The 13,659-nt window shown below is 40.8% G+C and overlaps 1 protein-coding gene across 1 annotated transcript; it reads right to left on the reverse strand.

Moving 5' to 3' along the window:
• Positions 1 to 527: 527 nt before the first annotated feature.
• On the reverse strand, positions 528 to 10,659 carry LOC117446802 (protein shisa-5-like). Its single transcript, XM_034083230.2, has 5 exons — positions 10,502 to 10,659; positions 9,230 to 9,368; positions 8,905 to 9,041; positions 3,186 to 3,545; positions 528 to 2,243 (listed from the first exon to the last, which is right to left on the reverse strand). The coding sequence occupies exons 1-5, from the start codon at positions 10,566 to 10,568 to the stop codon at positions 2,077 to 2,079; spliced, it is 870 nt and encodes a 289-aa protein (XP_033939121.1). The 5' UTR covers positions 10,569 to 10,659; the 3' UTR covers positions 528 to 2,076.
• Between the last annotated feature and the right edge of the window lie 3,000 nt (positions 10,660 to 13,659).

Here is a 13,659-nt window from a genome sequence, read left to right on the forward strand (position 1 = left end):
TCCAGTTCAAACATATCTGAAAAACTAACTAGATATTACCAACAGCTTTAGCCTGGGCTAATAATGTAAGCTTCTCAGTCTTGTTCTTCTGAGGGTGTGAGGGTCTAAAGACAGAGTTTGGTCATATTTTACAGATTGTAAAGTCACTCTAGAATAAAGTTGTGATTTTGGACTACTTAAACTCAATTGCTCATTGTCTTAGTGTTGGTTGGTATTTTCATATGTAATCATTAAATAGTTTATTCTTCTATTCTAAAAAAGTAATAACCAAAGTTGGGGTAAAACGGAAAAAATATATTTTTTAATTTATTTTTGCAGGAATGGTGGGTTTTAAACCACATAAAAGTAATGTACACATAATGTCAGAGTAGGATCAATGAAAATTATTCTTGCAAGGGGGAAAACAGATGGAATCAGTGTACATCTCTGCTGGTTTGTCTTTCATTATGAACACTAAGGATGTAGTCCACATACAAATACAAACAACCATATTAAAGTACTCTTAAAGAATCAACACTTGACTGAAATCACAGGCAGGACACATTTATAAAGGAAGATTTCACACAAAAGGCAAGCCCACAATGTAATACACAGACAAATGTGTGATCAATGTAAGTAACATATGCTCATTCTTCATGGACTAACTGTTTTGCAAATAGCAAACATATACAAGGACATTAGGCACCAATAATTGACTGGCATGTCTCATATGTAAGTTTGTAAAAACCAAAAGAGCCACAGCATAGATGTGACTGATGGTCGTTCTGATACCTGTACCTGTGACAATGAAACATTGAATTACTATTGGTACTAGTTATTTGACCACGACTAAAGTCTAAAGAGAGGAAGTAGAAAAGTCATGGTGGCTCAAAAGACCAAATGCTCTCCAGGTTCAGCTGGGTCACAAGAAAAAAGGTAATTTTAGCATAACAGTTCAAGTCATTTCACAAAGCAGAAGTTAGAAGGCAAAGCAAGAAAGGCATATTTGTTTTTGTATAAAACAAAAGACTACTAATTTATCCCTTACTTCTATGCTGGTGCAGTCTTTGAAAAGATAAGGCAAGTAACACAATACTGAATAAAAAAAGTATGACCTTTAAAAGATGCATAAAGTACACAGTTCAGTTAAGAAAGTTAAAAAGTTGCATGTGGCAAAAACAATGTGACAAACAAACATGAATAACTCAAACATAGTATTTGAAACAGTTGTAAATGACATGCACACTAAGTGTGATACAAACATAATGTGGCTAAGAAGGCACAGTTTTCTTTCCTGCATTTTGTAAGCATAACATTTGTATTTCTGTTGATGTTTAGAAAATTAAAAAAAGGGACAGAGCTCATTTGGTTATTTAATTCAAAGCTGCCGATGCAGTTGAATTCAGAAAAACATATTGTAAGATAAACAACCTGAGTAAAAAAATTAAAGAACAATTTGTGTGTCTCTTGTAACTGAAAACATAAGCAAGGCTTTTTTTGTTTAATCAACTTGAGCATTCCCTTTTGCTGCAGAGTTAAAAAGCCCCGTTACCCCATAAACAATGGGAGGTATACTTTCCACAAGGACACCTCTAGTGACAAGCGTGACACGTTTGACCTGATTTGTTCCCAAATAACACATTAAAGCATCATAAAGTAAAGGAAAAAAAGTTCAAAGGACTTGTGCCTAAAATAAAGGTAAGAAAGCAATGAGATAATGGCTGTGACCACCATCACTGTGGATGGTGGATGAAGAGGTCAGGCAGGTTCTGTGGGGTCGGGCCAGGATAGAGACTTAGTGGTTGTATTTGTACTTTACTAAAATTACCAAGATTGAGTCACTAATAACTTCTTCTTCTTCTTTTTAAAACAACAATTGTGCCACTTGTATATTGTAAGTCCATGCAACAGGAGCCGATAACATCAACATTTTCACTTGGCAACCTTTTTACAGAACAACTATAACATATTTTATAATCAAAACACACAGACAAAACAATCTTTTTATCCCATTTAGATTGCACATTTCCAGGTCTGCCAAGTTTGAAAAATGCTGCAGCACGTTTTAAGTGGCTGAGAGAGTATGACTGGGGCCCACTATCCATTGAAATCTGGGTTGTAGGCGGGCTGGGCCAGGAAGTCCTTGTTTGGGAGAGGAGCGGTGGGCTGCGGCTGGCCGGGGGGCTGCAGAGGGTACGGCGGCTGGCCGGGGGAGAACGCAGCCTGGCTGTAAGGCATCGGGTTGGGAGGGTAGCTGGGACCAACTGTAAACAAAAAGAAAACATGGCATGAGGACAAAGTGCTGCAAATGCTCCAACAGTAAAGTTAAACGTATGCTCTTTCAACCAAAAGTAACCAAAACGTTTAACTTTCTATTCAAAAACATGTAGACATGACCCGACTTTATCCCAGCATTTATCCCACCCGCACTTCCGACTGCAGCTACATTGAAGCCCCAAAATACATCACGTGGTTTGCGTGTTTTTCAACACTACAGTCTTATTAAAGGGGTCATTATCCTGTGTTTATGGGTACTTTTCTGTAGCGGGCTGGTTGTTTTAAAAAAACACACTACTTAGTCTTGCATTTCATTGTAAACTTTTATGTCTTACTCTTGAAACTTTTTTGGCATGACTTGATATTTATTAGCACAGGCATCCTCACAAAGATGTTTTGCGTATAACATCGCCTGCTCAAATGTTCTAACTTTGTCTACAGTCTTTTTTTATATATGTGTGTGCTACATAAAAATAAACTGGATTATACTAAACTTAATTTCCAGCCATTGCCTACAGATACAATACAAAGTGTACCCATTTTAAATTCAGTATTAAGTACACAGACAACTATACTAATGAAACAAATAGACACAAGATGCTAAAATCCATTCAGAGGAAGATAACATTTCTGGAGCTTCGATGAGTAAATTCAAAGATGCATCCAGGTCGTTGAATAAGACTTTGGGTTAAAACAGTAAATTGTGCGTTGGTCCATCTTTTGCATATCCCTTTTAAAAGGATACATTTAGTTTGGTTTCATTATTTTGTGTAACAAAATGGTGATGACAATTACACTGGGAAGGTGTTACAGAAAGGGAAGTTTGACAACAGGCTGTCAGACTCATCACAGTGTTTCCTCTATATTCATTTTGGCAGCGGCACACCCTGTAACTCTTTGTCTAGGTTATTACAAAAATCCACACTCACTGGCTTCCGAGTATGATGGTGGTGGTACGGCTGTGAACGGTTGTCCTTGGTAGGGTGGTGTTGGCATGGTTGGAGCTCCGTAACCCTGGGGCCCGGGCTGTGCTCCGTAACCCTGGGGCCCCGGCTGTGCTCCGTAGCCTTGGGGCCCCGGCTGTGGTCCATAGCCTTGGGGCCCCGGCTGTGGTCCATAGCCTTGGAGCGCAGGCTGGGCACCATAACCGGGCTGCACTGGGACGTGGTTGTAGGGTTGGTACTGGCCCCCCTGGTAGGTCTGAGGCTGTCCGGCTGAGGTTGGCTGCTGGGGGTACTGCTGAGGAGCGGTGTTAACCACAGTGGTGTGTGTGGTGGTAGCTATCACAGCTGTAAGCAAAAACAACACAGAAACAGATTATAAATACAGATAACGAAAGCTGAGGCAAGGGTTTAATCACAGTCTCAGTTGAAGTGATGGGAGGAGTTGCTGAGCAAGAAGGCTAAATTAAAACTAATGTATACCAATTTAAGTTAGTCTTGTCTTATCTGCTAGTTTTTGGTTGGCTGACATAAACCTAACGTTGGCATACAAAAGTCCTAAAATAAGTCTCAGTCACATGGTTAACCAGCAGTCATTGTCAAAGCATGACCACTACCACAAAGAATAATACAAAGAACCAAGTATTACAATATCTAAACAAAAGAGAAGTTCAGATTTCATAATCAGTTTGTTCAACAAAAATGCAGCGAGACTTAAATCAGGCCGTCTCCTACAGGGACCCAAGGGTGTAATTTCCAATGGAGCAAATACATGTGTTTTGGTACATGTTTATTTACACACAAACATACCTCTAAACAGTTTCCTTTGACTTTCAAAGCTACCAGAAGAGTAGAGAAGTTAAATGAAGTTCTTTACAGGTTCATCTGAGTTCACAACAGTGATTATCTCGTTACACAAATTCAGCTTTATGAGCAGCTGTATGTGTTTGTTGGACTTTCTTTTCCCTGGGTGTTGCCTTTTCGATAGCATACTGTGCGTCCTATTCTTGTGGTGGAGGATGTGGAGGCCGTATGCAGTTTGAGTGTGTGTGTTTCTTAGGTTAATGTACCTAAGTACATCTTGTATTTTCATAAACTGAAGCTAAAATGGAACATAAGGCAATAAAGTGCAGTGCTAATTACGTTTTCAATCAAGGAAGCTTAACATTGTTTTATCACAAGATTTCCATAAATCTATATCAAACAGAAACCAAACCAATGAACCACCCTAGCTCATATTCTTGATTGTATTTCTGTTGGAAGAAAGATGCATGTGTGAGCTTGTGTGTGTCCGTCACTCCCCCACCATGTTTTTTTTCCCCGGCACAGAGGGAGTCATCACGACCACTTCCTGTAAATGACGTGGGATGGTCTTGAGTTTTCCCCACTGTGGTTGTCGTGGAAACAATGAGTCATAAGAGGTGGAGCTCTGACATTCCTGGATCTGATCCCAACATGCAACAGCTCAAGTAGGGAGTCTACATATCTGTCTGCATGTTTCAGCCTAGCACTCTCTCTGCATGAGCTTAAATGCTGAATGGCAGAAGCTGAACAAGCTGGCTGTGAAGACCAATCTGACAGGAGGAGCAAGAATGTGACGGTGTGCGCATGTGCTTCACAAACTCAAACAGTACTAAGGTGCCTTACTCCACTTTGGGGCATTTTTTAGGAATTCCTCTGGATGAGCAAGTCAATGGCTGGACATGATGCGTGATGTCCAGTTTTAGTAGAGATACCAAAATTAATACACAAGTTATCAGCGAATAGATTGTTTTGTATTATTATTTTTAGGTAAAAAAAAGTATATTTCCAGCTTCTTAAATGTGGATATTTTCTAATTGCTTTAATCCTCTATGGCGTAAACTGCAAAGCTTTGAGTTTTTAGGACAAAACAAGCTTCGAGCAAAATGTATTGACATTTTTCACCATTTCCTTAAGCATTATAGAAAAAGAACTAATACATAAATCAAGAAGATAATCAACAGCATCCATAATGGAAAATGAAAGTAATTGTTGTTGCCGCCCCTAAGTGGGAGCACTATAAAGAGAGAAAAGGACTTTAGAGGCTGAAGATAAACTCGCATGTAAAGACTCGTTGAGCTTCACTCGGTCTTCGCTGCTCAGAGGCACACAGTTCCTGCTTAAAAACAACATAGATGCAGACCCTAATTCTGTGTCTGGAACGTGAACGTAGAGACTCACAGCACAGCTTATATTTACATTACTCCCTGTACCAAGCATTGTTTCCCTTGATGTGAATGGAAAACATTTAAAGAAAAGGGTTACATTAATGCAGGTGATGTAAATAAAGCTATACAAAGTACTTACAGAGTAACCCAATGTTATTGGTAGCGCCAACGAAAAAAATGAGGGTGTTAATATTCTGTATTTTTGTTATCGTCAAATAACTGGTGTAAGTTGGACTGACTCATAATGAACTACAGTGTATAGACATGTTCCTGGTAATTAAGGAAGAGGTTCCTGTGCAATGGGTGGACACACCCATGTTTGTTTATCACACAGGAATAATATATCAGGCTCTGGCTACACAGACATTACTTGTTAGTATAATCAACTTTTCGTTTGTTTTGGTCATACTTTGCTTTTTATGAATTGGTTGACAATCACAAAAATATTGAATATCCAAAGGCTAATCGTTGAACAACAGTTTGATTAAAACAATATTTTCCAATAACGCGCTTTTTAAGCACCTTAATTCATCAGATTAATGCCCTTATTCGAAGCATGGAAAAATGAACAGGCCCTGCCATATACAACAGTAGCATAAACGAAGTAAGGGCATGATCTTTCTGGTGATTAAACTAAAGTTAGATCTAGGTAAAGCACAAACTCCAACTAGCAATTACCACTGATGACTATACGGGTGGGTTATCATCCTGCAAGTTACATTGCTCACCACAGAAGCTCACAAAAAAGCCAAGTGAAAACCTGCACAGCATGCAGCATGAGAGACATAAAAACCAGGAACCCCACAGCTCTGTATAGAGAGAAGTTCAATAAATAAAGTTCCCTTTTGCAACTGTTGTTAGTGTAACATTTCCTAGTGATTCGGGGACTTCTCTGCGTCTCAATGTCGATGTTATTAGTGAGACTCTGTCACTGCAGTAATGAAAGTCATGTGGTGGGTTGGCCAGCAGACCTAAAATGAGTCCCCTGATGTTGAGTTTTCAAAACTAAGCAGACACATACTCCAACACACTGGAAACCAAGAGTCTGACTTCTTCATTAACGCAGATCCCCCCAAAACAAATAACACATTTAATTTACCGCAAAGTAAAAAGCTGTCAAGAAGCTGTGCATGAAATCTATGCATCTACATGTTGCAGAAGCAACAGAACCACATGCTGTAAACACATTACTCACAAGATGAACAACCTCTTTACCATGGTACTTGAATAAAACAATACCTAACTAATTAACAATACTCAAACTGGTTGATCAGGGCTCATGTGTTAAAGTGAAGGGACATATTGCTTTAACACCTTAAAATGCAAATCAAAATGATTTTCTTCCTCAGTCAAATTGACAACTACTTCCTTGATCTGTTTGAGGAAGTCAATTGGGCCCCTTTACAATTTACCTGCCCAAGTTGACATATTCATGCAAACAAATACATTTTAGATTAAAGACTGTTTTCTTGTTCAAGTCCTGTTGCGTTCAACCGGTTTTTGTTTTGGTCAGGTAGTTAGAGCATGCACAATTATTAAGATTTGGCTGGTGAACTAGTAAGCAAAACAAAAACTACATTGTCTTCTAGTATATCATATTGCCCAATCCTTCTACCAGTAATTACCTCATGCTACCTCATCATTCATCAAAAAGCTTCTAAGACCTTTTGTAAGATAGTAGTTACTTTAGTTGTAATGTCTTTCTACAGTTAAGAAGAATGACACTTTGCTACATGGAAATAAAGGTTAAAAAAAGTTTCCTCAAATGCTGCCCTTCTGCCGGTTCCCTGTTGCTAAAGATATGGTTACTAAATATGGAGACGATTGAGAAAACAACCAAATAAACGAGGCATCAGAGTCTTACATAGAGTGTTTGCATCTACAGTATGCTTGGTGCACCTGAAACATAGTTTTTTGTAAAGATTTAGGCAGTCTTTCCAGTTCTTATGAGGGTGGGGGATTCTGTTTGTGTCCTTATATGTAACAAAAGAGGGGTAGTAGTGCAATTTCCTGTAATAAGAAAACCAAAACCAGGAAATGTGAAAAATGGTTGTATTGTCTGTTAAATCTGCACTCCTTAATATAGAAATGAAAAAAATATGTAGGCGGTCAACTTGTGGCCAATAAACCACATGCCAGGGGCCTCATTTATAACGCCGTGCGTAGGATTCACGTGGGAAGGTTGCTTACGTAATCCAAAAAATAGGTACAGAAATGTTCCGACATTTTCCGATTCACCAAACATTGCGTACCGGCGAGGAAAGTGCGTACAGCAGCGGTGCAGCTTTTGCGGGCTTCACGTAACGCCCATATTTGCCTATAAATAGTCAAAGAAACGCCCATTCATTCTGACTGACTTTATGAAGAAGATTGCAGGAAATGACGACAGAACAGCTAAAAAAGATATCTCACACTGTGTCAGATTTTGGTTATTTTGGGGAGGTCGAGATAAATCATATTGTTTGGTGGATGCCGTTTGAACCAGAGTAGCAGCATGGAGGTCGGATCGTCACCAACATAAATAAATAAATGGTCCGAAAAAAGTTCATGACAAAAGAAATACACATAGCCTTCCTCAGGCAGTGTGTTTGTACCGGGGACAGGAGACACCCCCTTGATGAGAAACTCTAAGAAATGATCGGGGAATCCCTCCGGAGTGGAGTCATGACGACTGGATCTGAATTATGTTTTTGTATTTGGTGGTTTGTGTCCCAGCTGTCGATCAGCTGTGCGCAGCGTCTCCACTGCAGCCTGTGCAGCTCAACCCCCCCTCCCCGCAGCAACTCTATATCCACCAGTTAAAGGAAATACAACTAATGTGTTGTGTTATATTAGCTGTACAATTTACCACATATGGTGTTCTTAGTTTCCATACCTCCTGTGTTTTACGAGCGACTTATCAAGTATTGGCAAACGATTAAACATGATAGTATATAAAACCATGCTCGTATCTACAACCTATAGAAATGCAAAACGGCCTCAGTTTAGACGGAATTCTGTCCTCCTGCATACCGCATCATTTATGAGAAAACATTTCATAACATTAGCACAACATATTGGAGGTGGTTTTAAATAACATATCCGTATTTATTTATTTCTCCAAGTTATGTTTTTGTGTGCACTGAGGAGTCACAAACAGGCGTTTGTTTAATCATTTTAAGATTGGCTTTAGTCAATGTTTGAAAATGAATTCTTCATATATGATAAATGAGAGGTAACATTTTATTTATGGTATTATTTCCACATATTTCTCTCCATTCTTCCTTCTGCCAACGGTGTCGCAGTTTCTCGTCTCTCCCGTTTTTGTGCTTAGTGCGTACGCATGGGTCAGAGTTTGCGTGGAGGACCGCACATTTTCCCGTCAAGTTAGTATTTTATAAATCGCAAACATTGCGTAGAAACTGGTGTACGCCATTTATTGAGCGTATATCCCTTTATAAATGACGCCCCAGGTCTTTATCCACAAAGCATCACCAACAACAATAGAGAGATTAAATCATTAGGGGAAGCTCTCTTACGGCTTGGCTTGCGGCACATCTTGTACAGGCAGCAGCAGGGACACACACAGCAGCAGATGAAGATGAGCAAAATGGTGACGAAGCCCCCAATCCCAAGCACCATGGGCATTGGTGAGGAAGAATCGTTAAAGAGTTCACTGTAAAAGACAAAAAGCAAGGACATTAGTTTCATGCCGGTGGTCGTGCACAAGAAGACACGACATCCTTCCTGTTGCTGTACTGTGTTTTGCATAGTTTCCTAACTGTGACGACACATTTTATAAAAATGACAAAGAGAGACTGGTTCAAGGCAATTAACAATCCATTACAAAATAACATAGAATACCAGTGATCTTGTGCATCCTCAGTCAGCTTTTGGAAAGTTTCAAAACAGCAGTATCTGTTTGTGCAGCTTCCACAGCAAAATCCTATTCTGCATTTTTGGAAGGATTGGTGATTGGATGCCTGACAGTCATTGTCCCCGGCTGCAAGAGAGCAAACAGAAAGGTTAGCTAGCTACCCCTTAGGACAAAGCTATATGGTGCTGACCTGCCAGAGATGGGTCAAATATGAGTAGTAATATGAAAGTAGTTTGATGAAAGACACACATGGAAAACAAGAACATATTGGTTTGATGTGGTTTAGAACAACCTAATGAAACTAAAACACTTAGTCCATTTATCGATTTGATAATGGACAGAAAACTTTACAGGAAGTCTTTAGGATAGACTAAATGTTTTAGGCAAACGTGTCAAATGTTGTCTTCTTCTATATTAAGCATTGTGAGTATTTGATTTGGTTGCTCAAGAAAAGAAAAAGAACAGTACTAAGTTGCAGATACAATCAAATTAATATGTGTATTGATATTTAATAATATCCATAGTAGTCATTATCCGGACTTTTTTTAAACTTTTAAAATTACATTAAATAACATGCATTACCTCATTGTTCACATGCTTTCATTCTCACAGCTCTCATCGTTCTGGTGGCCACACTTTCACTTCACTGCTGTCTGTATTTTTTTATTTTTTTTCTGTTTATCTATCCACCTATTGCATTAAATCCTATATTCAATTAAGGTTATAATGTTTAGTTATTGACAAATCAGTATAAAGAGGAGTTGATTCTACCTGAATACGTCAACCTTTGTTTATACAAATTGGGGTTGTTTAGCTAGAGCTGTTCATGTTTTATAAATACTGCAATAGCTTGTGTTTTTCTATGGAAAGACAGAACATTAATCCTATCTTAAAATTATCATATTATATTGGAAAAATAACTATGTTTGGGGAAACAGCAAAAACAGTTTAGTCCGTTTTTTCCCCCAAATTAGTCGGCGTTTCCTTTAAATCATGAAAACCCGATGGACCAGTTGATTTTCCATTAACATGTTGAATGTTAACAACCTAAAGTTACAATGTGAGAACAATGTTGTAACTTAACTTAAACAGACTCGGTGGCGAGGCTAACGTTGCTGACATCGCCCTCGATATGTTTTTTGTAAAGCCTCGATTTCTAGCCAACCAAGCTTAGGTGAAAAAAACGGTCAGTGTATAAAAACAATTACAGAGACAAAGAAGAAAAAACGATAGATTCGGGTTAACAAATTGATACTAACCGGAGCAAGAAGGGGCCAGAATCACACATAACGCCAACACAACAACACTGGGCAGGCCTGTCGCCATCTCTAACGCTGCTTCCCGGATCCAGCTGCTTGACCTCCGATTAACCGAGTGATCTGCCGTCGCAGCTATCGTCTGCTCCCCGCCGCGTCACACCGCAGAGACCCCGCCCATATCCACCTCCCCCCGGAAGGGGGGAGGTGGATATGGGCGGTTGTCATATTTTATTTTATGCGGTTGTCGGTTAGTATGCGGTTATTTTATGCGGTTGTCATATTTTATAATCTCTGTTAGATCAGCTGAACATTGTTCCCCCACATATTTTATTTGAATTCATTGAGAGTGCGGTATAATGAGACAATAACAGGCTACAGATGCGGACACACACACACAAATATATTTATATAAATATATACAATTTAAAGTATGAGAGCACTCTCATAATAACGTAACACAGTCAGAGACTGGATATACGCCCCCCCCCCCCCCTCTCTCTCTGGTCGCTGAAATGGGGAATTGAAATTACGGGCCAAAAGTTGTATTTGCAAGTATTAAAAGTAAGGACATCAAACCAACTGAGACCCGTCTGTCCGCGGCATCTGCGCACTGTACAACACACACCTACACACTGTACAACACACACACCTACACACTGTACAACACACGCACCTACACACTGTACAACACACGCACCTACACACTGTACAACACACGCACCTACACACTGTACAACACACTGTACAACACACGCACCTACACACTGTACAACACACACTGTACAACACACACCTACACACTGTACAACACACACCTACATACTGTACCACACACACCTACAGCTGCTAAAGCATAATCAGGCTACAGCCGTTGTGTATTTTATTATGTGAAGCACTAAATGGTTTTAGAAAAATATGGACTCTTTGTAGATATCTACTAAACTAAAGCAAATAAAGAGAGTAGGCCTGTTATACTGAGTGATATATATTTTACACACTGCTCTGCTTTCTGCAGGACCTCACAGCTGTTCTCACTGTAAACATCGCGTTGCGATGAGAGCAGGTTCTCAAATAATATCCAGGGGATGCATGCAGAGCTGTCATTGGCTGAGATAAGTCCGGCCGTGCGTCACGCCTCCACCGTTCCCGGAAATGCATCCGCGGAGGAGCCGTGGAGGAACCATCAGTGTATCCTCGGTTATAGCTCCTCCAGAGAGCCTCCTCGATGCTCGATCCTCGGTCCTCGGTGTGCATTTAGAGAAATGAGACGTCCTTCAAAATGGCGCGCTGAAATTCATTTCCGGGTCACTACCGGAGGACCGAGGAGTCGAGGAGTCGAGGAGGGGAAATTTGAGTATTGAGAAGCCTCTAGGGACTTCGCCACTCTATACCAAGCCCCCAGGAAGTGCGCCGGACTCAGATGGAAATATTCGTGCTGGCCAAACGGCGGTACTGCACATCCGTTTGGTTGCCAGGCCCGGAAACACTTTTTCCCATTGACTTACATGGGGAAAGAGTGGTCTGTAACTCGTTGGATAATTTTTTTAAAACTAAATAAACAACCCAGTATGAACACTTGTATAGCCCTTATTAAAAACATTCGTTCCTCAAGTTGTACAAATGTGCTAATAACGTTATTCTGAGAGTTATTTCCCTCGGCATTATGAACGCGCATCTAACCCACGGGACCGCGCTGCCCGGCACGTTCAAGTAACGTGTTCAGCACTACATGAGTTTCTCTTTACCCATGGAGGCACAATAACAACGGACCCATATCGCCTTACTGCCAGCCCACGGAGCTGTAATAATGGATATATTGCACATGTTTGCTGTAATTCATCATTTGTAAAATAGTATACTACATTGGCTGTATGATGTAAATCTTGTACATCAAATGTAAACCAGCTTTCGAAAGGGAAGAGACTGAGCGGAAGGAGGAACCTATTGCGGTGAGCACGTTGCAACTTCCGGTTGTTGTTGTCATCTCCGGGTATCCCGTGTGCCTGTTCTGTTGCTGATAGCTTATTAACTTAAACTTAATCGATCGTTTTAAAACTCTTGATCACGGCAACTGCCTGACGTTGTAATCACACGTTACTACAGCTTAAGCACTCACAACTCTCCTTCTCTTAGCGACTGTAACTCCACAGTTGCCTACACTCTTTTCGGGTTTGCTAACGGTAGCTACTTTAGCTTGATAGCTAGCCATGGCTCTTTCCCCACCTTCTGGTGCTATTTCCTGCTCTTCCTGTCTCATGTTTGGTTACTTCCCGGCCTCCCTTACTGGTAAGGATACATGTGTTAAATGTAGTATAGTTGTTAGGTTGGAGGCGGGAATCATAGCCATAGAAGCCCGGCTCCGCATCTTAGAAAGTAACTCAGCTAAAGTAAAGCCCATGTTAGCATGTGCGGACCGGCAAAATGTAGCTCCTCTTAGCCGTCCCCCGGCAACTCCCGAGCAGCAGGGAGGCTGGGTGACTGTTCAGAAGGGGCATAACGCGAAACCCGCAGGTCCCCACCAACCCGTTCACGTATCTAACAGATATTCCCCACTCAGCGAGACACCCGCTGAGAAGCCAACTCTGGTTATTGGTAGCTCTATTATGAGACACGTGAATTTAGAGACCGAAGCCTCCACAGTCACATGCATTCCGGGGGCCAGAGCGGGCGACGTTGAGGCGCATCTTAAACTGCTGGCTAAAGATAAACGTAAATACAGTAGGATTGTTATTCACGTCGGTGGTAATGATGTTCGTTTACGCCAATCAGAATGCACAAAACTTAATGTGGAGTCGGTGTGTAGTTATGCTAAAACAATGTCGGACACCGTAATCTTCTCTGGTCCCCTCCCCAATCTGATCAATGATGACATGTATAGCCGCATGTCATCATTTCAGCGCTGGTTGTCTTGGTGGTGCCCAGCAAACAATGTGGGCTTCGTAAATAATTGGACAGCCTTCTGGGGAAAACCTGGTCTGATTAAGAGAGACGGCATTCACCCTACTTTGAAAGGTGCAGATCTCATTTCGGCAAACATTTCAGGGCTTTGTGGACGTAATCCATGACAAACTGGAGTTGAGACCAGGAGGCAGAGTCGCAGTCTTACACGCTTCTCTGCGCTCTCTCCTAGGCAGTCATCCATAGGAATCCCGAACCCA

Source organism: Pseudochaenichthys georgianus, chromosome 5, assembly GCF_902827115.2.
Source record: "Pseudochaenichthys georgianus chromosome 5, fPseGeo1.2, whole genome shotgun sequence".
NCBI classification, from domain to species: Eukaryota; Metazoa; Chordata; class Actinopteri; order Perciformes; family Channichthyidae; genus Pseudochaenichthys; species Pseudochaenichthys georgianus.

Coding starts and splice junctions, on each gene's coding strand:
- LOC117446802 (XM_034083230.2), bottom strand. CDS start 10,568: ATGGCGACAGGCCTGCCCAGTGTTGTTGTGTTGGCGTTATGTGTGATT. Junction 3,546..8,904: donor GATGTGCCGCAAGCCAAGCC/GTAAGAGAGCTT, acceptor TTTTGCTTACAG/CTGTGATAGCTACCACCACA. Junction 2,244..3,185: donor ACCATCATACTCGGAAGCCA/GTGAGTGTGGAT, acceptor TTTTGTTTACAG/TTGGTCCCAGCTACCCTCCC.